The 23,604-nt window shown below is 37.4% G+C and overlaps 1 protein-coding gene across 4 annotated transcripts in view; it reads left to right on the top strand.

Annotated features, from left to right (window-relative positions):
- The first annotated feature begins 783 nt into the window (after positions 1–783).
- KCNH7 (potassium voltage-gated channel subfamily H member 7) overlaps positions 784–23,604 on the top strand; it is a 223,787-nt gene continuing 200,966 nt past the window's right edge. For 2 of the 4 annotated variants that reach the window (XM_072040860.1, XM_038182318.2), the window contains exons 1-2: positions 784–2,014; positions 4,012–4,242. In XM_072040860.1, coding sequence (XP_071896961.1) covers positions 1,939–2,014; positions 4,012–4,242 — 307 coding nt within the window. In that variant the 5' untranslated portion in view covers positions 784–1,938. The remainder of the gene's footprint in view (positions 2,015–4,011; positions 4,243–23,604) is intronic. The other 2 variants (XM_038182321.2, XM_038182320.2) reach the window with 1 other exon arrangement.

The following is a 23,604-nucleotide window of genomic DNA, read 5'->3' as shown; positions in this document are numbered from 1 at the left end:
ATGTTACAGTTCTCCAAATAGCGTGACAAAGAATATATATGGCTGTTATTCCTTTGATTCAGACATCTGAGTATACAGATTAAAACATTTAAACATTTGCTTCTGTAAATGAGCAACACTCACTTCCTAAGATTGATTATGTACCTGATTACATACCACTAAATCTAGCTGAGGCTTTGTAATTAGTATACAGCCAATTACTATGCAGCCTTCTAAATACAATTTATGTGCATATAAGTGGTATTTTCAGACATTATTTACAGTTGTGTAAATCTAGAATGATTCCTCTGAGATTAAATGAAATTAGTCAAGAAATGTACCCACATACTCAACAGACTGTGTCCCTCCCCTGATAAATATAGAGGAAGACGTGCGGTAACAGTGAAACAAAGGCCACACCTGAGAAAAACCCACGGGAATAAGGAAACACCTGTTTGTCTTGTGGGAGAACAGGTGGGAGGCGGTGGTTTGCCGGCTCAATATCCTGTGCTTGATATTACAAAGAACAGAGAGCAGGTGCCCCTCTGTTGTTTTTTTTGTTTGTTTGTTTTTTGTTTTTTTCCCCCTCTCCCTTTCCCTGTGAGTTTATTAAGAAGCCGCCGCTGCTCTGTTCTCCCCTAGAGATGCCTTTCCAGCACCGCATGGCTGCTCCCAGCTCCCTCCCCGTATCACCTCGCCGGGCTCCCCCGTGCTGAGCGCGCCCCGTTTCCACCTGCTGGGTAGAGCGGGAAGCCCTAATACAAACCCAAAACAGTACGCTCTGCCCTATGGGCTGGTACAGGCCGAGCCGAGCCAGGCTGGGGGAGAACCCAGGCGCTCCCTGGGCCCGCCTCGGTGCGGGGCGGGTTCAGCACCGCGGCCAGCTCCGGGCCGGCCTCAGGACACCGGCCCCAGGAGGCAGCCCCCGAGCGGCCGGGCAGCGGCGCCCCCCCGCGCCGAGGGTCCCCCCCGTTTCGACAGGAGGGGGGGGGGGGTGTATGGAGGGGAAGCCCCCGCCTAGGTCGCGCTGCGGAATGGGAAGGGACGGATATTAGGGCGGGGAAGGATGCCGAGGGCACCGGTGGTCCCTTGGTCCCTCTCCTCTCCCCTATCACTCCAAAGCGACCCCCACCAACGCCCCCCAACACACACACCTCCCTCAACCGCAGACAGGGAGTGCACCAGGCTGCTTCCCGCGGGCCCTGGCAGCGCCTGGGGCCGCGCTCGGGAGCCGTGCAGGGGCCGGCGGGGCGGGGAAGCAGGGGGCGGCCGGAGGTAGCGGGGACACCCCCCTCCGCTGCCGCCGCCAGCGCCCCGGGTCCCCGCTGCCCCCCTGCAGTTGCTGCGGAGGGGGGCTGAGGCGCGCCGCGGCCGTGCCGGGGTGTAGCTCGTTCCCGATGCCGCTGTTTGTCGCCGAGTTTTGAAGAGATTTATTGGCTGGCTCTTGCTAAGCCACGCTTGAGTAATCCGAGCTGCTGCGCGCCGTGGTGAAGCCCGGAGGGGGGGAACGTCACTCCCTCTGGCAGCGGAGCAACATTAGTCTTCCAGCCCTCCAACCACCGCTACAGCGTCGGAAACTGCCGGGTCACAGCCATTTGCTTTGGAAAATTGGCGATGTTTGGTGCTAGAGATCGATTACCCTTGTAATCTTCCCCCCCTCCTCCTCCTGCTTACCCCACCCCTACCCGCCCAGACAATAGCGTCCGAGGTCCTCCAGGAAAAAAAAAATAGAAAAGAAAGCGAGGAAAGAAAGAAAGAAAAAGAAAGAAACTGGGGGATGGATCTGACTCCGATAGGAAAAGCGTGTGTCTAGAAGTGGTGCTAATGGGAAGAGATTTCCGAGCTCCGGAGGACGATGATTTGTCACAAAGGGTAGCTGGCTCTGTGCTTTGGGCTGGAGCCGTGTAGGAGATCCTTGGAGAAGTCATTGTGCACAGAAAACCGAAGATCTGTACAAACATGCCTGTTCGCAGAGGTCATGTGGCACCACAAAATACATTTTTGGGCACAATCATACGAAAATTTGAAGGGCAAAGTAAGTTCTCTCTTTCTATTTATTTTGCTACAGTAGTTTGATTCTGCTTGTGACTAAATGGACAGCAGCTCCGGACTATTTTAAGTTTGTCGCTTGGGCAGAAAACCCCAGAGGTGAGGAGGGGATCCCTCGCAGGAGTAACGTTGTTTTTGATCTAGAATGCAGATTACCGACTTGAATTATTGAGCTTTTCATTTTTCTTCCCCTATTTCAATGAACAGTTTTTATCTTTGACTGTATCCATGTTGTATAGCTACAGAAGTTATATTTCTTACCTTCTAAACCAGTGAGATGTCTCTGAAACAGTGTACAGTTTTGTTGTCCATATGGTGGCTAAGAAAATCGGCTAGATTTATTATTGTTGTTATTGTTATTAATTATCATTGTCTTTTCAAGATAAAGCAGAACAGGCAGACTTTGATTTAAAGGAACCAAATAATATGCAGAGGAGCTATTAAACAGAAAATATTCTTACCTTGTCATCGTGACTGCATTTTAATATATCTGTTAAATATTTCCACTTTGTTTATGGAAGCCTAAAATATCTATTAAACCAGTGCAAATGCATCCTCAGGGAGAGTCTCTGGGGTCTTTTCCAATGCAGCAGTTTTACTACCTGTCGAGGAGGCTGAGAAGCTGAAGTGTTTTTCCTGGATGAACTCTGGTTTGCTGTTAACAGTAGGAAGGAACACTTGATGCTTAAAATGAATTTCATTTAGAAACAGTAGTTTTGATATATGTACATTTATTTAAATATTTAGCATATTTTTAGTATCAGTTCAGCGCAAACTCTTAGAGCTAGCTGCAGTTTATATACTTCCGTATACCTAGACATACATACATTACCAATTTAATATTTGTTATTTGAGAAAAATATATAGACTGTAGTCCTGACTTAACCAAATGTTAAGTCAATGTTGCTACTTGAGTAGAGTTTTTATGTTGTTTTTATGTTGAGAATATAAAACCCTACCTTTTAGATAGTCAAGTGATAGTGAAAATTCATCATGATTGAAAGATAGTAGAAAATAGCAAGAATGAAATCTGTACTTTTCTCTCCAAATATTGCACTGTGCTCAAAGACTGATCATCTTTAAAATTTTGAAGACTTGTACTGCTAACTTGGTATCACACAAAAAGTCTTTTCTAAAAGTCAGGGGCTTACTAGTGTGATTAACATAAGCACAAATTGATGTTATTATCAGTGAATATATCAAAACTGTACATTTGTAATTAAAACTGGAATAGGGTGTTATAGTGGTAAATGGAGACAAATGAAATAACAATTGAAAGACAACTTTTGAACTTTTCTTGCAGGTGAGGGTTTGGGAAAGCATGCTGGACTAAAGCACAGAACTTCAGTGGCCTGAAAAATGTTTGAAACACCACAATCTTCAATTTTGATGTACTTTCATATTCATGTTTTTACTAAGGCATATTTTATTTCATAAATGTAACTTTAAAACAGTCACAGAGAACAAACATTTATCTTTTTTTTTTTTTTTTCCCAGATAGTTTTCTTAGAATACTGACTATGAAATTAATGTCATTCAACTCAGTGAAAGCCCCTACTGAGTAGCCTCAGCTGGTTGGGCTTTATCACCGTATAACCCCCTTCCCTTCCAGTTTTAACCCCCACCCAAAGAAGCTACTAACTTTCAAGGACTTTCCGTGGAGTTATGGCTGACAACATGATACTCAGCACCTATGTTTCAGTGAAGCTAAAAAAGAAAAATGTTAAAAGAAGTTTTGCAAAAGACTTTCACAGTCTAGCTTTATTTCCTTAAAAGACAACTGTCTTTGTTTTTAATGTATTCTAATTTTATTGAATTATCTTTAAAAGCTATGGATCAAATTAACTCCATTAAATGACTGAAAATCTCTGCATTTCAGGCATCCCAGTGAAATGAGTGGTTGTTTAGCAGCCATCCATGCAATTGACACTTTATGAAAAGTTGAAAGAGTACTAAAAAATGCATCGCTTTCTTTTATTGCAGATAAAAAATTCATTATTGCTAATGCTAGAGTGCAGAATTGTGCTATCATCTACTGCAATGATGGATTCTGTGAGATGACTGGGTTCTCCAGGCCAGATGTCATGCAGAAACCTTGCACCTGTGATTTTCTTCATGGACCAGAGACTAAAAGACATCATATTGCTCAAATTGCTCAAGCACTGCTGGGGTCAGAGGAGAGGAAAGTGGAAGTCACCTATTATCACAAAGATGGTAAAGTCCATTTTTATATTCAAAACTTCTGTGTTTGGTTATCTGGTAAAAGTGTGTATGATCTGCTGGCCAGACCCTTCACCGGAGTAGGGTGTATCTCCTTTGATGTCCAGTGATGTACAATTACGTGTATCAGTAAGGGAATTTGCCCTGGAAGTAGTGGCTCTATAGAGTATTTCACTGTATGCTCACTGTAAGAGCTTTAAATCAGATGTAAATCTCCTACAGTAAACAGTCCTACAACAATGCAAAGATAACACAAGCACAGAGCAGGACTCTCAATTGTAGGAACTGTTTCATCTCAGAGAAAGTAGGGATGATGTATCCCTTTCAGAGAACTTAATTCTGCCAGCCTGGAACTATAGTTTGATTTAAATGCAATATTTTACCGGATAAAGCACAAGGGGATTGAAAGTAGCAAACATTGGCCCATAATGAAGACAATATTGCTTTATAAAGAAAGAGGCAAATCCTTCTCAAAGATGAGATACTGTGGAGTATCTACATTTGAATCACAAAAGTTGTCCTAGAATTATGTTGTCACAGTAACAAATTTGGGATGATTAAACTATGAAGAGTATCCCTGTTTTACAGTGAAGATTCAGTATAATCATTTAACACTATTGCTGATACAAGAAAGAGTGGTTAAATCTGCAATTCTGGTGCTTTTTTTTCATACTAAGAGAGCATAAAGTGAATAAGTGACTGTATTTGTAGATTAAAAAATGCACATACTTGAAATCTAATTATGATACCTAATAGTTACATGTTGGATTTTATTATTATTTTTTGATTACCCAGTGTTATTTACAGAAACACCTGTTTTTCAAACAAATCCAAATTACGAATATGTGATGTACCTTATTCCATCACTTGTTGTGTATATACTCTTTTGAGAAGGAAAAGGAAATTCATATTCAAATGCTGAGCTTAAATTAGTCCTGGAGAAGTGCCAGTGTGTTGTTTGCATCAATTTTAGAATCACATGTAATGGATGCTCTGTCGTTTTAAAGTCACAGAGTTAAACCCTGTTCTTAGTAATTCTGTTGTTATCTTGGAGAAACTTAATATTATTTTTAGCTTAGGCTGGTATAATTCAGATAGGACTCAGGCCAACCATTCTACCCACACTGCCAATATTTAATATTCTTCTTAGCACATTCTATTACAGTCCTTTGTTCTTAGATCTGGTTTGGTGGTCTGGAGTAGATTTTGTTCAAGACTGGTTGTTGTAGTTGTGCCTTAAACACAGATTTATCAGGAGTCCTGACACTGTGTGTCTGTACGCATCTAGCCTGTGTTTGCGTTAACTTGGCGTGTGTTAAAAATAATATTGCAAAAGGAGAATGTCATTGCTAACTTTCATAGCCACAAGCCTGGAGCACTGTTTTGAGATCTGGTTATTTAAAAGTGCTTCAGTCTCCCACGATAATGGGAGGTAGGAAAGGCACTTTAACTATCTTAACTACTGCATAGCTATCTATCAGTTACCCTAAATAAGTATTTTTCTAAAATGCTTAATCCTGGCATCATGCAACACATCATAATCTATTTGAGGCCAAAGCCAGACTGACCACAAAAATTGCTATATCCTTTGTAAATAGTTTTGAATTTTGAAGTACACTATAAATGACAGTTACGGATTATTCAGTGTAAACACTCTCATGCATAAAAGGTTTTCAGTAACTTCCCTGCTGTGAATAGTTTCCTTAAATCAAAAGATAACTATATATGACTGTATGTTCAAAGGTGAGAAATTTCAAAAACTATGAACAGTATTTCTAGACAAATGTGTGTTGAATGTCTGAAAAATATGCTGCTCAAAATGACTTAATATGCACTATATACACTGCAAAATTTAAACAAACAGGTGACTTTTAAAAATTTAAATATTTAAATTTTTGCCTCACTGATTATAGGCAAGTATTGACAAAATGCAAGATAGGTTTGACGCTCAAGTTTATAACTCCCAGACAACTCGAGCAGACTTTTTTGTTTCATTCCACATACTGTTAAATTTCTTTTAAAAATGTGAGAAAAAGTTCTGAAGTTTGTGTGGTATTACAAAATTTAAATTACCTGTATGATTGACATAATAAATTTCAGTAAACATATTTACTAGTTATTCTAAATTGCCAAAGAGATACACTTCGCTTTTCATCTGAAATTTGGAAATGTGTTTTATATAGAACTATATACAGAGTAGTGACAGCTAATAAGGATTTTCTCTGGGTTCTGAAGCAGAATAAATTTAAAGAATTTTCTAAACATTTGAGAGTTTAGTGCCTGGTTAGTTGTTTATTTTGTATTGTGTAGTGTGAGTGAATATGAGAATTCTTTAAGAGCTCAGTACCAACAACAAGACAAGACGAACACACACAAGTTTAATTTTTTCTATGTGAGTAACTCAAGTTATTTTAATGAACTGCCCACTGCTTTGAACATTATATACATATATATTTCATAGCCACCCATTGTGTAGTGTGCTTTACATAATATTTAAGCATATAGTGGAGAATGGCAGCTCACAAAGTTGTCAATGGCTTAAGGTTCTGCCGACAGGCATTTCTGAAGACCATATTACGGAGTCCTCAATATATGCCCAGTAAAATGCAAATAACAGGGAGAATATTTGTGAGAGCTTCGTATAATTGTTTCAGTGGCATGAAGTTGGAATGGCAGCATTACTTACAGAACCAGCAGGCCCTGTCCCAACCACACTGATTTCCCATACTTACGGAAGTTTTTAACATTTGCAGCTAACAGCCTTACTACTGTATTTCTGTCAGAATGAGATTGATAGCCTACATTTGGTTTGAATTTCTTCTCACTCATTTTTCTTTTTAGAAGGTTATTTGCACAATCTAGACTATTCAGATTATTCTGATCCTCTGCCCTGTTAGAGTAAAGCCACAGTAAACAATTACATAGCTATTAAAAGAATTAACAACTACTGACAAAAACAGTTAATAAGAATAGATGGATGCCAGAACTAACGGTCCAAATTAATAGTTTTTCATCACAAAAGAAGCCTTCACTGGAACTACTTATGGGACTAAGGACTCAAATAATTCTTTCTTTTTTTTTAATGTAAATAGTCCTTTAATTAAAAATAAATAAATAAAAATAAAAACCATGCAATTAAATGCAGATAAATAACAAGAAATATTCTTTTGAAACATTTTTTTTAAATCTTACCTATAAGGCATTACATCTGCTTAATCCAAAAATTATATTCTGATATCAAAGTAACTGTATAGAATGTTCTTCACTATCTCACAACTTAATTTCCACAAGTTATATAGCTATATGATCTGTATTATAGTTAAAGGTAGGATGTTGTTTATACAGAATATCAATTCTTATTTTAATAAAGTTATTTGTAGTGAAAATGTTTGACAGCTCTTCCTTTGAGGACTCCATTTTGCAGTTTAAGTCATTATTGCATAAATCAGTCTTGACAGCTGTAAAATATTGCTTGAGGTGGTAAAGCTGTAAAGCTTTTGACATAAGAAGTATAATTATGTTGGGACTGAGAATAGATATATAATAATCAGAAAGGATTGTATTCCACCGAATACCTTGTTACTTCTTACTCTGTGTTTTAAATGTTTATGCTTATAAAGTATACTTGTTAGACAGAAGGACATCATGTATGCTTATACTATAAGCAGCAGATATTCTAGATGCACTACAGAAGGATATAGGTTTGAGCAAATATAAGATTAAGCAATTATTTGCAGGGTGCTTATAAACTTCTCAAATTACTTGCCACTTACCTAGTTTTAGAAATGTAACATGCTGCAACTAACTGCAAATTAAACATAATTGTATTCTTAAAACACATTAAGGTTCCAAGCTAACATTTTAAAGGCCTTTTAAGCTCTTTTTCGAGGATAAGAAAATAAAATTTTTAAAAACATAAACATATTGACCAAGTGAAAATGGTACTAAGTGTTCTCAAATATAAAGATCAGGACTTAATGTAGAAGTTCACCATCTAGTCTTCAGCCAGCACAGGCCTGTTATCACCTTTTTGTGTTCCATAAATGCTGTGAACCTACCAATCAACTGTTAGCTACCAAAACTGAAGAATGTCCCCTTAGATTAACTGACATGAGGGTAAGACAGCGCAGTTTTGACTGTAGATTCGGTGTGTTAGCCATGGCTGATGTGAAAGGTAAAAGAATCAAGTCAGTCTGTAATAACTTGCATTTTTCCCCTTCATCAAAACCCTGTCTACAATAACCTTGTCTTAATGCAAGTTTTTTTTTCCAAACATTTTTAAAAATAAAATTTCTTGGAACAAATCCAGAATATTTATGAAGGCATTGAGCTATTAGAAATAGATGCTCTTCTATTGTGTCTGTAGAGTAATGTAGGTTTTAATACTTGTCCTGAGAAGACAAAATTTTTGCCTGTCCCATTCAGCATTGCTGGTTTTGTGGCAGGGAGCCTCATAAGCAGCAAGCTGACAGCTCAGCGATCACCCATCCCAGTCTAGCTATGGCTCTTGTGCCTGCCCAGAACTGTGGGTCACTTCTTGTTCACTTTTCACGTAGGATACCTAATGGTTTAATCAGCTTTCAGAAATATTGAGTAGGCTAATGCATGGACCAATTTCAACCATATTTTTTGATTACTTTGTTTTCTAATAAATTCTTTTCCTCTTCTCAAGTTAAGATTAATTTATTTTCAATAAGGAGGGGGGCTTGAAGATTTTGTTTTCCCCTTTTCTTGTATTCCTACTAATGAAAGACATTACATAACTAAAAAGGAACAAAAATTAAACTGTCTTTAAAGTTATTCTATTTATATCAGGGTTAAGGGTATGCTTAGATACATCTAATTTTAACAAATAAGAATACAACTACTATTATTACTGCATCTGCATCTTTAATAGAAAAAGAAATCTTACATGGTTTGGAAAAATCTCTTCTGACAGTTTTAAGTTCTTCTATGGCACAAATAAAAAAAACTGCAGGCTAATGAATCAGGAAGAGTATTTCATTTCAGTACAGTGTCTAGGGGGAACTCTTCTGGCACTGGACTTTCATAGCACAGGTTTATGGCAGGATTCAGAAAGTCACAGGGTGAATTTATACTAATCAAGGGACAGATTTCCCTTGCTTGAGCTATACAGAATTAATCGTTGGTGGCTGTAGAAAAGAGTCCCACAATAGTAAGAAAGGTGTCACATTTTGGAGTCAAATAGCACTATAAGGTTATGATATGATACACATATTCAAAATTAAAATTTATCTAGACTGTTTAAAATAATAATATCCTATGGAGTGGAGTTTAGTTTAATCTTTTAATTAGGCATTGCCTAACAAAGTTTTTATCTGCTTTGAATACACTCTTCTCAGTTTTAGTGAAAGCTATTTTATTTTTGGTGTATGAGACAAGAGCTGCTAGTCTGTTGTTTTCTTGTTTGTTTGTTTGTTTTGGTGTGGTTTGACATAATCTTATTGTGTCCTCTTTCTATGTTCAATTTGTGTCAATATTCAAATGTCACGTTCTAATAAGAGAGTTTTTCCGTACTCCTGATTTGTGTTAATTCTTTTCTCAACTGAACTTGATCACACATTATAAAGAAAGAGGTGTAGGGAGCAAATCAGACCTTGCTAGAGACATGGGAATAGAGTAACTTTTTCTGACAGCATCCTTATGCATACTTAGTATTATACAAACTTCAGAATGTCTCACTTTGAACAGTACCAATGTTGACATTGGTGCTGATCTCTCCGGTTTTATGGAATGGAAAGAGAATAGTGGTATGGACTGGATTCTACCTTAGTGGTTTTAAGTCCAGTTTTAAAGTGTTCCTTCCATATTTGACTTAGTTTATGACTCAGTTTATATGCTAGACAGTCCATACCGTTTCCAGCTTCTCAACAAAGTATGAAAAAGTTTAATCAAGTAGCATGGGAAGCACATTACCAAGACCAAGCTGACTGTGGAAATTGCTAACTCACTCTGGAAACCACGTATCTCAAAAGCAATCAGAACTGTAGCTGAGAACCAAGATCAAGGCAGAGCAGATGCATGACAGTGGTGGTGGGAATCTAGGCTTGATAGTTACAGCTGCTTTCATAGTCTACGTAGCTGAAAGTTCACATCTGAGGTGAGAAGTACTGGTCTTATAATTTTGTATACTTTGAATTTCTCAGTATAGTATAGTGTAGTTTGTTTGTTTTTGTTTTTTTTTTTTTGTTTTGTATTGTTTTTAAGAAAATAACATACATATTTGACCAATCTTTTAGAAATTTCATTAAAATATCATTTTAAAAGCAGAATTCCAGCCACTGCTAGTCACAAGAAGCTGTTGGACCTCCAATATTTCCTTAAATGACCCATTTAAGGTTCCTCACTAACCTCCAGGTATAATACAGCTTTTTTTTTTTCATTTCTGCTTTTCTTAATTTCTTTCATTTTGTAATCCCAGTGAAATCTTATCAGTAAACATCACCACAAAGAATACCAAAATGAGTAAAAAAAAAAAAAAAAAAAGTCCAAGTAAATATTACAAAGGGGAGATCTTGTTGTCTTTTTCTGTTTCATCAACCACACTCTAGTTACAGATTTCATTATACCTACTCTTGATAATGTCCCCTATTATAGCACTGAAATGTTATCCAGGGGGGAAAAAAAATGAAAGAAAGAAAAAAAAAATATACATATATTCCAGCTTCATTGTTAACAAAGAAGAGATGTATCATCAAAACCTAAAAATGGTAATTAAATGTCAACATTATTAACTATGTTTTTGCTGATAATTAAGTGGAAATTACAAGAAGAAAGCTTAGGCCAGAAATCAGAGCTGCCTTCAGTACTTCCCTGCTTACTGAAAGTTCTTGCTTTCCCATTCTTGTTCTTTCTTAGTATCACAAAGTCAATAAAAATAATTTCTTTTATATTCTGACATGACCTCATTTAAATTCCTGATTTGCCACACGAGACTGCAGTAGAAAACAAAGTCATGCCTAAAAATGTTCATCTCAGAAAAACACATAGAATCATAGAATCATAGAATCATAGAATATCCTGAGTTGGAAGGGACCCTTAAGGATCATCAAGTCCAACTCTTGACACCGCACAGGTCTACCCAAAAGTTCAGACCATGTGACTAAGTGCACAGTCCAATCTCTTCTTAAATTCAGTCAGGCTCGGTGCAGTGACCACTTCCCTGGGGAGCCTGTTCCAGTGTGCAACCACTCTCTCTGTGAAGAACTTCCTCCTGATGTCAAGCCTAATCTTCCCCTGCTTCAGCTTAACCCCATTCCCGCGGGTCCTGTCGCTGGTGTTAATGGAGAAAAGGTCTCCTGCCTCTCAACACCCCCTTACGAGGAAGTTGTAGACTGCAATGAGGTCTCCCCTCAGCCTCCTCTTCTCCAGGCTGAACAGGCCCAGTGCCCTCAGCCGTTCCTCGTACGTCTTCCCCTCCAGGCCTTTCACCATCTTCGTAGCCCTCCTCTGGACACTCTCCAACAGTTTCATGTCCTTTTTATACTGTGGTGCCCAGAACTGCACACAGTACTCGAGGTGAGGCCGCACCAGCGCAGAGTAGAGCGGGACAATCACCTCCCTCGACCTACTAGCGATGCCGTGCTTGATGCACCCCAGGACACGGTTGGCCCTCCTGGCTGCCAGGGCACACTGCTGGCTCATATTCAACTTGTTGTCTACCACAACCCCCAGATCCCTCTCTTCTAGGCTGCTCTCCAGCGTCTCATCGCCCAGTCTGTACGTGCAGCCAGGGTTTCCCCGTCCCAGGTGCAACACAACAGTTTCCTTCAGATACTGTGGAATTATTACAATACCCAAATACACCAGTCCTTAGCATTATCAGATCATGAATTGTTGGCCTCTTTAAAGCAAATACACTGGACTAGACTGTAACTGATTGTTTCTGCACCTAGAATCTCTCCTAATGACCTGAGGGCTGGATAGCAATGCCTACAAATACTCGGCTTGTGTACCTACAGCTTTCACAGAATTAAACTGCTACATTTAATTTTTGCAATGCTAAAAATCCTAGTCTTTAGGTGTAAGCCCACAGCTGGTGGGGACATATCATACCACTGATAAGTAGTATCAGCTGGATTTGAGTTTCTACATACAAAGCAAGCTATAGGAAAAAAATAAATAAATAAAATTATAAGATACCCTGTGGATTACAGTGTACATGCCTACACCGTAATCCACAGGATAAGGGGCAAAGATGACTTCAGACCAAGGATAGATATGTATAACTTTTTTTCTTCTTCTTAGACCTAGGTTACTTGAAAAACAGTTAATCATCATGTAAATATGCTTCATCACTAACACATGTTTTAAAGCATTTATTCCCAGATGTTCTCAGACTTCAGAGATGGTGCCTTTGTAAGAATATTTATTTCTTAAGAGCATTCTCTGCTGCTTTTCATTGAAATCAATGCAAGTGTGTCTCTGAAAATAGCTTGCAAATTTCCTCCTTTCAAAACTCATTTGTACCAATCTGCTTTACTCCTTCCTCTCTGGAAAAAAAATGCTAGATAATCTCATTAGTATTTTGTATGTTTATGGCTATTGTACAGGAAAGCTTTTCTTTTCATAGTTTCAGAAGACTATAAGTCTCAGAGTTCATAAATCCTATTGTCACAGTATTTAAGGTAAAACACTTCTGCTGCTTTATCTACTTGCTTGAAAAAATGCTTTCAGTTTACAAATGAGAATGGAAGGAAACCTTAAGTGCAGGTCATTTTTAACAATGATTATAAAAGAAAGGAAAATGTGATCCTTTTTTCCATAGTAAATGTATAACATCATTTCTGCTTGATAAAGCATAACAAAAATCAACACCAAAGTCCATCAAAAAGAAATGACACTTCCCAAAAGGATTATTTCTGAAGCCCATTTGTATCCCTTAGACAACATAACATGTTATGTGAGAGAATAACAGCCCTGAAGTACAAAACAAGGTATCTATAAATCAATGTCTGAGCCTTGCCTGTGGATTAATGGAGCAGCTCACAAGCTGGTGTGAAAAGACACCCTATGTAGAACGTCAATCCTGACCCAGTCTGTATTGGTCCACAGTTTACAGGATCATTAGTGCTTCTGTAAGTTACACTGATTGCCTATAGCAACAAGAATATGAGGTGGCACAGAAGTGGCTTTAGTGCTTTTAATCACAGATTCTCAAAGAAAAGTTTTGAAAAGGGATAGGGTTTGAGCACTGTTTTTGGGTGACCATAAAGCTGTATAAAGACGTAGTTTCTCTCTTTCTCCAAACCAGGAAATCCATTCTCCCATGATATAAGCAGAAATGGGGTCTAAAGAGCTGCTCTCAAATACCAAAATGTTAATTAAAAACTGCTAACTGCTGCTCCAGCTACATACAGAATTAGTGTCTGTCATGTGTGATGTTTTTAGTTCAGGTGCAAGGTGCATCCTCCTTCTCTGGTTACTGTCTATTTAGAGTGGAAACGAGGTTTCTATGTGGTCCATAGATAACTCCCTAGCAGACAGGCATATGATTCTATTTTGTAAAAACAAGTACACAAACCAAGAATACACCAGCTGAAGAAGTGTTATTGGTAGACCATGCAGGTCTATTTACATTCTTTTCTGGTTGTTTTTTTGACTTCATTTATAAAGAATCAGATACCGTGGCAGCTGAATTGCCAGTAGTGTTACTGTCTCTGCAGAACCCAACATATGCAAAACAAAATTATTATCCAGATAAATATATTCTGTGTGGATGCTTTTCTTTCAAACATGATTTCTATCACATTGTTATGTGCAACAGTTATTATCCCTGCTCCATGGGAACAAAGTAAATTGATTCCTTTTTAAGTAATACTTTGGTATTAATCCATTTTCCTTGAGATCATTTTCCTGTAAATAAAAACTTACGAATAAAACACTTTATTTCCACTTGCTGATGAATTCAAGAAAATATATCAACTGAGATGAAATGACAGAGGAAAAAATCTATCTTTCACCTTAATTGTTACCTGGAAAGTATATTATCCAAACTATTTTTTGTCACAGGTCCGAAAATATCAGGCTTCACATATCATGGGTATGAAGGTCACACTGAGATACAACTACTGCAAGAGAAATGACTAACATAAACTTTTACATGTAAATGCAAATTTAAGATCAGATTTTAAATTATAATTATTGTGTCATCTATCTATCTGTCTGTCTGTCTATCTATCTATATATTACGTAAGGACAGGTTTCCCTCTCATGACATTTAACAAATTTTAGAAACTGCCAAAATTACTCCCCGCCCCATCAAAAAGTGGTATTTTATAGTTCACAAAAGTTTTAGAAATAAAGCAACATTCTTAGTAAATGCTAAATCATGGGAAGTCTTAACTGAACAGCAAATTAAAGTGACTCCTAATGAGCTGACTAATGAAGTGCCTGTTACTTTGAAAGAGGATGATTATTCTTGAAAAGCTTATAGTTCCAAACTGTCATTCTCTACTGAATTTTTGCACTATCCCCCTCTCTTTTCTAAGACAGTACACCAAAGTGGTATTGTAGTATTTCCCAGTATAAATAAAAATGTGTATATAAAAATAAATGCATCAAAACAAAGAAACAAACCACTACCAAAACAAAACAAAACTACCCCCAATTGCCCGAGTCCAAGAAATGAATATGAAGAGCCAGAATGAAAAAAGATATGAAGCAGGGGGATAGTTATGAAAAACAATCTTTTTTAGGAATTGCATTGAATAGGGATAATTCTTAAGGCAGTATTTCAGACTGCAGGCCAGGTCTGAGAAAGAGACATCCTAGTGGTGATTCAGTTGTTGACATGTCTCTGTCCTGTGTGTAAAACGAGAACTTATAGATAAATGACATCTTCTACTAGAGAATATACATACTGTAATGATCTTCAAGTGCAGTAATGAGGTTAGAGACTGCTGGGGTTGTTCTCAACTGAAGAAGAGGACAAAGTATTTTCTACTCTTTCCACAGGGAAACCAAAGGTGGAATCAAGTCTGTTCATCTTTTCCTCATGTAAACCCTGTATCAAGCTGAGACATCAGGGTTTCCAAATTTAATACAGAAACTAGAACTGCCAAATAAATGACAGGAAAAAAAATGTAGGAGGCTTGCTTAAGAAAGTTCAGTGACTGCTAAGCTCACATTTTTGTGAAAAAAAATTTTGCAACTTTCACATTGGACTTTGTTGTGATAGTTGTAGCACTTATTCAGGGGAATCATGAATCAGTCATACAGAGCCTATGAATCATTCTTACACATCAATAAAAGAAAGCAAACCTTTATCTTATCTGAGTATTATTGTCTTTAACTGGTGTTTCATGTATCATATAATTAACAAGGGTATATTTCCTCCCCAAAACAAACAAATCCCTCTCCAAACAACCCATTAAAATAACTGAAATTTCATCAGACTCTAGTTTTATTCAGCTTTTATAGGTGTGTATAATGGAGTCTCTCCTACACCATCCTGTATATTTGTGAGTTACATAGATTTACCAATGGGACAATGAACATATCTGCAAAATACTTTTGTTCAGATCCAGCTATCTCATCTCTAAACTTGATATATTAACCAGGGATATTCTCATAATGCAGTCTGGATTGTAACCTTTTCCTCTCTTGGATCTCACCTTTTGTTTGTTCACTTTTTAGAAACTGGTTCAATTTGTATAACATGAAATGCTTTGTTTCACATGGGAGTGTTTAAATAACAATCACTCAGCTGTTTGCTTTCAGGAAGCATTCTGTAGCACTCTTTACTAGAGGTCCAAAGCTGGACACGCTGTTCTTAGTATGATCTAATGAGCCTGAGGAAAGGGAAGGAATCTCTTTCTGCTATCTACTGGCTGTGTGCCTGATGGTCCAACCCTGCATGCTGTTGGCCTGGACATGGCTAGACTGATTTTTCAAGAGATCCCCGAGTCAGTCCTCTTTCATCAGTAGTTCCTCCCATGTTTGAACTATGTCTCATAACACAAATGTCTCCCACACCAGTGTAGTCCCAAAGCTGGGGACAACACTGGGGGCAGTGAATATATTAAGTACATCAGCCTTATCTGCAGCCACTATCACTAAATCATCCTCCCTGCTCAGCAGCAGACTCACATTATACTTGTTTATTCTTTTTCTGCTAACACAGCTAGCAACAGCAGCTCTTTTTGCTGCCCCTGATATCCCTGGAGTTTCTAGCTCTGCTTTTCCTTTTCCAAGACCATCTCAGCATGCCTGAGCAATGCTTCTATACTCCTCCTTTGTAGACTGCCCTTGCTTCCTCCTCCTTTATACGTTCTTTTTGCACTGGAGAGTAGTCATGAGTTCCCTACTAAGCCAGCTGGTATCCTGATACATTACTCATTTTTCTGAGTATTCAGATGGACTGCTGATGTGCTTGAGGGAGGGTGTTTCAGCTACATCCTCTTGAAAGTTTGGATAACTAATGAGTTAGTTGCCTTTTTTTTTTTTTCTTAATTCAGTAAGTGTAGGTATTTTCCACATCTTTTATTATACTAATTGGCATTCTGTTCTACTTTTATAGATTCCTCTTGCTTGAATACTCAACATTATGTCAAGTTTTATACATTAAATTTGGCATAACTTAAGTATACTCATGCATGCATTAGGAAATCCTGTGTATGTTGTACATACAAAATAGCTGAAATTGCCATCTAGATATTATTTTCCACACAGCCTTTTACAAATGTCATTACTAATGTGTTACATGGTATGAACCCTATGCTGATACCCATTATATTGTTAGTAACTATATGTGGTATATGTGTTTTCTTGTACTAGTGTCCAATCTGCCTGACTTGTTAGGCACCTGTCTGTTTTTCATACAAATGTGTTCAAGTTCAGAAAACAGATCTTCTAATGCTTACTTTACCACAGATCATCATTTGGATCATCACCAATCATTTGCCAATCATCATCAATCATTTAGCTTGATGATAAAGATAATTGCAGTGGAGTTCTTCTTGTAAGTTTTAGAAGCAGTTCATCAACTGTCTTATACTGGGAGATAAAAGCAACTGCCATTGGCAAAAAATTAAGGCATCCCTGACATGTTATTCAGCACTCCATTTCCATCATTAGAGATGTGCAGAAAACAGATCTTCCAAGAGAGAAATATTTTTCACATCGTGTGGAATTCTTGTAGTGCTTTTAGTAGTGAGGCAACACCACTGAAACACTTTCTCATTTTGGAAGAAAAAGTTCGTTGCCAACATCTCCTTACATAGGTAACACAGTAAAAGACAGCACCTACATGGCAAAAAAAAAAAAAAAACAAAAAAAAAAAACAGCACTTCCTTCTCCATTTCTCTTCTGCTACTTTTTATTTTGTTTCTTCAAGTAATGATGTATATACTTTCTAACTGATATGCCTTATGCTCTTTCTTCCAGGTTAGTAAGATAAAAATCTTCCATTTTCTTTAAGGGTTAATACCAAACTTCCCTTTAGGCTGATGCAGGCAACCACCACCACAATCAATATCCCCATGTGCTGACTGCCTCCTGACAGGAGCTCCGCACCTGCAGCTGCCAGTGCTGATGGCATTCAGCACCCTGCCAGAGCAGGACCCTAACAAATGGAGCACCGTGTGTCAGCAACAGTGTGGGGTATGCTGCAGGTTTTGTGGCACTCTGGTGTTGTGAGATACATGGTTTTAAGCAGTGCTCCCCCCAAATACTCATCATGTAGGGATGTGATTCCATCTGAGCATATTAGAAAAGATAACTGAGACATGATCTCACTGGTTAAGTCACCCCAGCTTGGTGGCCTGCCAGAGTATTCAGATCTGTAACTCATTCCTTGTTTTCTTTCAGTTCTTTATATAGAGACAAGGACTGCTAAACAAACACAATGTGACAATTAAAGCATATTTAATTAATATTATTAATGATGAATTCAACTGCTGTTTGAAGGTGTTGATAAGCTTCATTAAAGATACTTCCACTGACTAAAACAGCACTGATGATATTTTTAATTTTATTAAAATATTTTTTCTTCCCCCTTGCTTGCATATTTGACACTTTCAAATCTGTTTGTTTCATGATGGCTTTTATTTTTACTCATCCTAGGGTGATGTTAAAAAGCTCATCTATAAAACCTGCTTCACTGACTATTTAAAAGAAGCTTACTCTCTTGCTTTGTGACAGATAAAACTATCTCAAGGGTGTACAACAGCAGTTCTGTGGTTACATTTCCAAGGCTGGTTGCCCCTACAATCAAATATTTTGGTGATGCAAAAGAGTTTATACTTAGCATATGCATTACAGTATAGTAAGGATTTCTGATTCAGTCTTTTTATTTATTTATTTATTTATTTTTCTAATTTAAGTGTGTTTTTTATTTTTAACTCAGATTCAAATACATTCCTACTTCTCCAGAGGTCAATGAGAGATTCACACACTGGCAGCAATAATTTCTGCATGTGACAGATACAGTGTCATATTCAGGGTATCTATTTTATGCGGTTCATTTCTACATAGATTTAATTTAGTGTACCGTGCACTGTGACATATGTCATATTTTTAACTTAAAGGAATGAGAATATACAAATCATTTATCATTCTCAGACTGGACCAAATAGTCATTTCCAGATTGCCAGTTAATAGTCGATTACAAATGTTGACTTGTTTTTGTCAAGAAAGGTTAAAGACGCTTGGCCCTACAAGGCTTGTACAAAGTCAGAATGTTACCAAGAGCCAAAATGATGGCCTTTCCAAGCCTTGTTTCTGATACTGTTATGCAGAAGAATGCAGTTATCTTTAAACAGATACTACAAAACATACTTTTATGACTAACATAACTTCAGAATTGTCTTTATCTAAATGAAATGAAATGCAAACCGAACTCCCTGCAAACTAAAAAGTTTCATTTCTGAAAAGCTATTTGAATAACTGAAAAGTTTATGTGTACATTTAGATTTGAAATACTTGAAAATATTTGATAGTTATATATTTGATATTTAGAAATTAGAAATTTGATAAAGGCTTTAGAAGCATGTGGGGTGGGTTTTTTTGTTTGTTTGTTTTTGAGACCTCTTTGAACAGATCATCAGTGAATGATCCTTTTTTTAGATATAAAATATATATGTCAGAATGCATTTTGCAAGCAATTACAAGAGCAAAGTAACAGAAGATATTTTAAAATTGAATTTCATACTTACTAGAGCCCTAATCTGTAGTGTTATGGCATTTTTATTATTCATTGAAATTATCATTTTCTCTCTGTGACCTGAACCAACATAATAGGAATATAATAGGAAACTTTAGAGATCAAGGCAGTTAATTCAGCCATGGAACTGCCCAGGTCTATTGGCTGGGAGAAATAAGTGTTTTATTTTCAAAGTGATAATGCTAAATTTAAGCAATTTTTGAGTTCAGGATTGAAAATTCCATTAAGTCTGCCTAATCAGCCTTTCTGAAGTGCAGTAAAAAGGCTGCACTTAGCCAGACATATGTCTGGCTAAAGGCTACTGTGCATCACTCCAAGTTGCTAGTACCCTTGAGATGTAAGACGGAAACTTTCCTTTCAAAATTGTAGGCAGAATAGATACCTTCATGCACATCTGTGTTCGAGTTTGAAAGTGTCTTACAGTTCATGGAAATGACATACCAGAACTGTGATACTGAACGAAGAGCAGGGATCAAGGTCATCATGCTATCTCTTAGTCATTATAGGTAAAGGAAGCTTTCCAAAGGGATTAAAGAATTATTATGAAAGTTCATTATCACCCGCCATGGGCACATGATCTATACACTGTAGAATATATATGTAAAAAAAAGAAAAAAAAAAAAAAAAGGGTGGAGTGGGGGGTTGAGTCTGTCCTCTTTGCTGGTTTACCAATATTTTGAGCAAACTGTCAATGTTCTTTTTCCTTATGTGGTAGCAGTGTGCAAAGGAGAAATTACAGGGTTGAATCAACCTAAAATCTGTTGGTTGGTTGGATGGGTGGGTGGGTTTGTGCCAATCTTATCAGCCTTCAATCAGTGGTGGTCATATCAGTTCTATTTTGAGTACTTTCAGGATCACAGGACCACAGTTTTGAGTCATTGAGAAGCTTGTGTCTTTGAACAAATGGAAGAAGAACATGTAAAAATCTGCTGGATAAGTTCCTAGTTAGCTCCATGCATAAAGCTCATTTCAGCTTTAATATTACTACTGCTTTGAGGGGGACAGGAAGAGCAAAAGGTCTGAAGGGTAACGTAGATTCTCAAGCATACACAGAATATTTTTTTCCCCTGTTGAGACTCTCCTCCAACTCAACATAAATAAAGCAGCTGGTATGGTCATATGCTGAACATGAATCAGCTGAGCACACCTGGCAATAGGCTGTTTACTCATTTCAGTAGTTTGCTAGTTAGCAGGAATTATACTATCTTTATTCATAAAGAGGCATACAATTTTAACCCTGTATATGATGAAATTATGAACTATGTTCACCTTTCCTACAGGCCAGGCACTACAATGCATGGCTAGGTTTTCAAGAAAAGTTACTGTGCTAGAATACTCTGCTCTTTGATCTGTGAGGATTTTGATTTTGGTTATGTATGGGTTGTATGTATGAAAATGGCCTGCATTCTGTGCCTAAATGAGGGTTGATCTTTTCTGAAAATCTGTCCCAAACTGCAAAGTTAGGTTATTTAAGATTTAAGTTATAAATCTGACTTCTTGAATAGTTCAGTTCTTTTACTCTTATGCCATAGAGATCTACTGTAATTTTAAAACTCAGACGTTACATTCAGTAATATCTACAAAGGATAATAGCAAAGGATATCCCATTGCCTTTTCATTGTTACCACTTAGGCTTATTTACACACCTTTTTCATGTCACATCTACAACAAATATCCTTGCTACAGTAACACAGCAGAAGGGACAAACTACAAATTCACTACAATTCTACAAATTACTTCTTTAGAGAAACTGTCAATATTCAGCAGTGAATATATTACACTTAGTGGTTTTAGTACCAACATTATTTTTAGCTTTAATACTGTTTCGGGGAAATGCAGTAAATAGCTTCAGATATATTTACTATCGTGGTTGTAATTACTCATAATTACATAATTATAATCAAATTGAATGCTTAACACTAGCTATCAAACAAGAATATAGACAGTATTACCATATGAAATTAGCTTGGCTCTGCATTAAATTAAAATCCAAAAATCGAACAGAAAATTTGATGTAGCATTGGAATCTGACACCTTTTCTGGAGAAGCTGTATATTATAGAGCACTCCAGAAGGAGAGAATGTAAGTATAAGCACCGTAATATAAGCACAATAAGAAAGTGTGCAGCAATGACTGTATGAGCCTGCATGAAGTATTTTAGTCCTTGGCAGAACTGTGGGATAGCAACAACAGAAATATTTTTTTTCAGACTCCACCCCACTAACTTTTCATGTCATGTTTCAACTGAGTCATTTCTGCGAATGCTGAATTTCACTGTACCCATATTTAAAATAGCTGAATTTCAAAGCAGGAACACTGGTTTGGACATTTTTGGTCTACCATGAGAAATTAAGATTTGTGTGCTTTTGGAAATTGTGATACCTAAAATCTTCAAAATTACACTTTTGGGGTTAAGCTTGTGTCAGTAAACATCATCTTCATTACAATGATTATTGTAAACATACAGGGCATATAACCTACTTACAAAATAGTGCAAAGCAGGTAGAAAGCATGCAAAAAGGCCACAGAAAAAAATTTTGGATGCCAAAATTGTCCCACCAGGTGGGACAATAGAAAATACAGACTCTGCAGTAAAACTAACACATTGATTGCATGGGAATTGTTGGAAATGCCAGAATTCAGGTTGAAGCTATTTTTGTTTTTTTATCTAGGCTTACAAAAAGAGTAGGAAGGTGAGCTAACACCCTTTCCCCTCACCTACCTTAACTGAAACAAGCACAGACTCAATAGAGCAGAGGACTGACTGGAAGTCAAGGCTCCCTCTTGGAAGTATTTTAGATTTGCTTACTCTTCAACCTTGATAAAAACATATTTATTTCTAGGATAGCAAAAGGTCATATTAATGTGTTTTTATTATTCTGTAGCAGAGTAAAAATACAAGATGTGAAGTAGTGTGGTGAGAAGATAACTGTAGATAGTCTCTTTGAACGTGAAGTTTTCCTGATGTGCTTTTGTTTCACCATATTTAGATTTAACCTTTTTTTCCAAAAGTAATAAGATGTGGCTAAAATAAGTGGAAGGAAATTACCCAGGACTTTTTGATGCTACCTAGTTAGATATTTCTGAAGGTCTGATTTATGATACGTACTGTGCAGTGTGACTGTAATTTGGGCCAGGGCTCTTATTTACTCAGGTTTTTAATTACACTGTACGAGATTGTTAGCTTTGTATAACTTTTGTTGAATGCTCCGTTACCTCTTTCTGCATGAAAGGATCTCACACTAATAACAAACACTTCTATAGGAAGCTAGGGAGCTGTGCAGAAGTGTCACTGTGGACATGTGCACTCTCCCAGTCAAAGTAAACACTGAAAAAAATCTGAGGTTTTCTAGAGCTGAGAATGATAGGTACGGTAGTGAGTAGTGCCCAAAAATTCAGTTAAATTCAGTGGACAGTTCTTGATCTTCTCTTTTCTGCTACTGCTTCTCCATCATGTGCAGGACACATGAACAGGACAGGGACTTCCTGGAGATGGTAAAGCTAGGTGTGCTGGAGAGCAGGCTAACAGCTGGTTTGGGAATCAGATGTAAATTTCACAGCTGGTTTCTGCAAACCAGCCTGAAACACTTTGAGTTTTGCCTCTGGCTGTGCAGCTGTATCCACAGTACACAGGTGCTAGTATGACCTAGATCCCCAGCACACATTCATATATATAGACATGAATGTGAAGTAATAAGAGGCAAAAAGTGAACAACCTTCGCTGAGTTAACAGAACTGGAAGTAAATTTAACTCCTAAGCACTCCCTATGTGGAAAATTGGGGGTTGCAGTGTGTGGCAATGGAAATAGAAACTCACAACAGAGTGAATCTGATAACACTCACAAATTTCAAGAGTCTCAAACCCAGTCTTAATCTTTGGGTCCTCTGCAACTAAAAGCTACTCCTATCAGCACAACATGAGAGTAAATCTATTGAAAACCTCCAAAAGACCTTTTAACCCTTCTCACCATAACCATCTCAGGGATATTTTATTTGGAAGGGCCTTTCACTGAAAGACTGTTTTATTTCTTCGTATTAAAAATGAATTAAATTTTCCTGTCATCTCTCTGATGCATCAAGGTAATATAGACTTCCATTTGATGTAAACTGAAGAGCATCTCTTCATCTAGATTGATCTCAAAAACAAAACAAAACAAACAACAACAACAACA

This window comes from Anas platyrhynchos, chromosome 7 (genome assembly GCF_047663525.1).
Source record: "Anas platyrhynchos isolate ZD024472 breed Pekin duck chromosome 7, IASCAAS_PekinDuck_T2T, whole genome shotgun sequence".
In the NCBI taxonomy this organism is placed as follows: Eukaryota; Metazoa; Chordata; class Aves; order Anseriformes; family Anatidae; genus Anas; species Anas platyrhynchos.
Note: the sequence above shows the minus strand (reverse complement) of the source record. Positions and strands in the feature narration are given on the sequence as shown.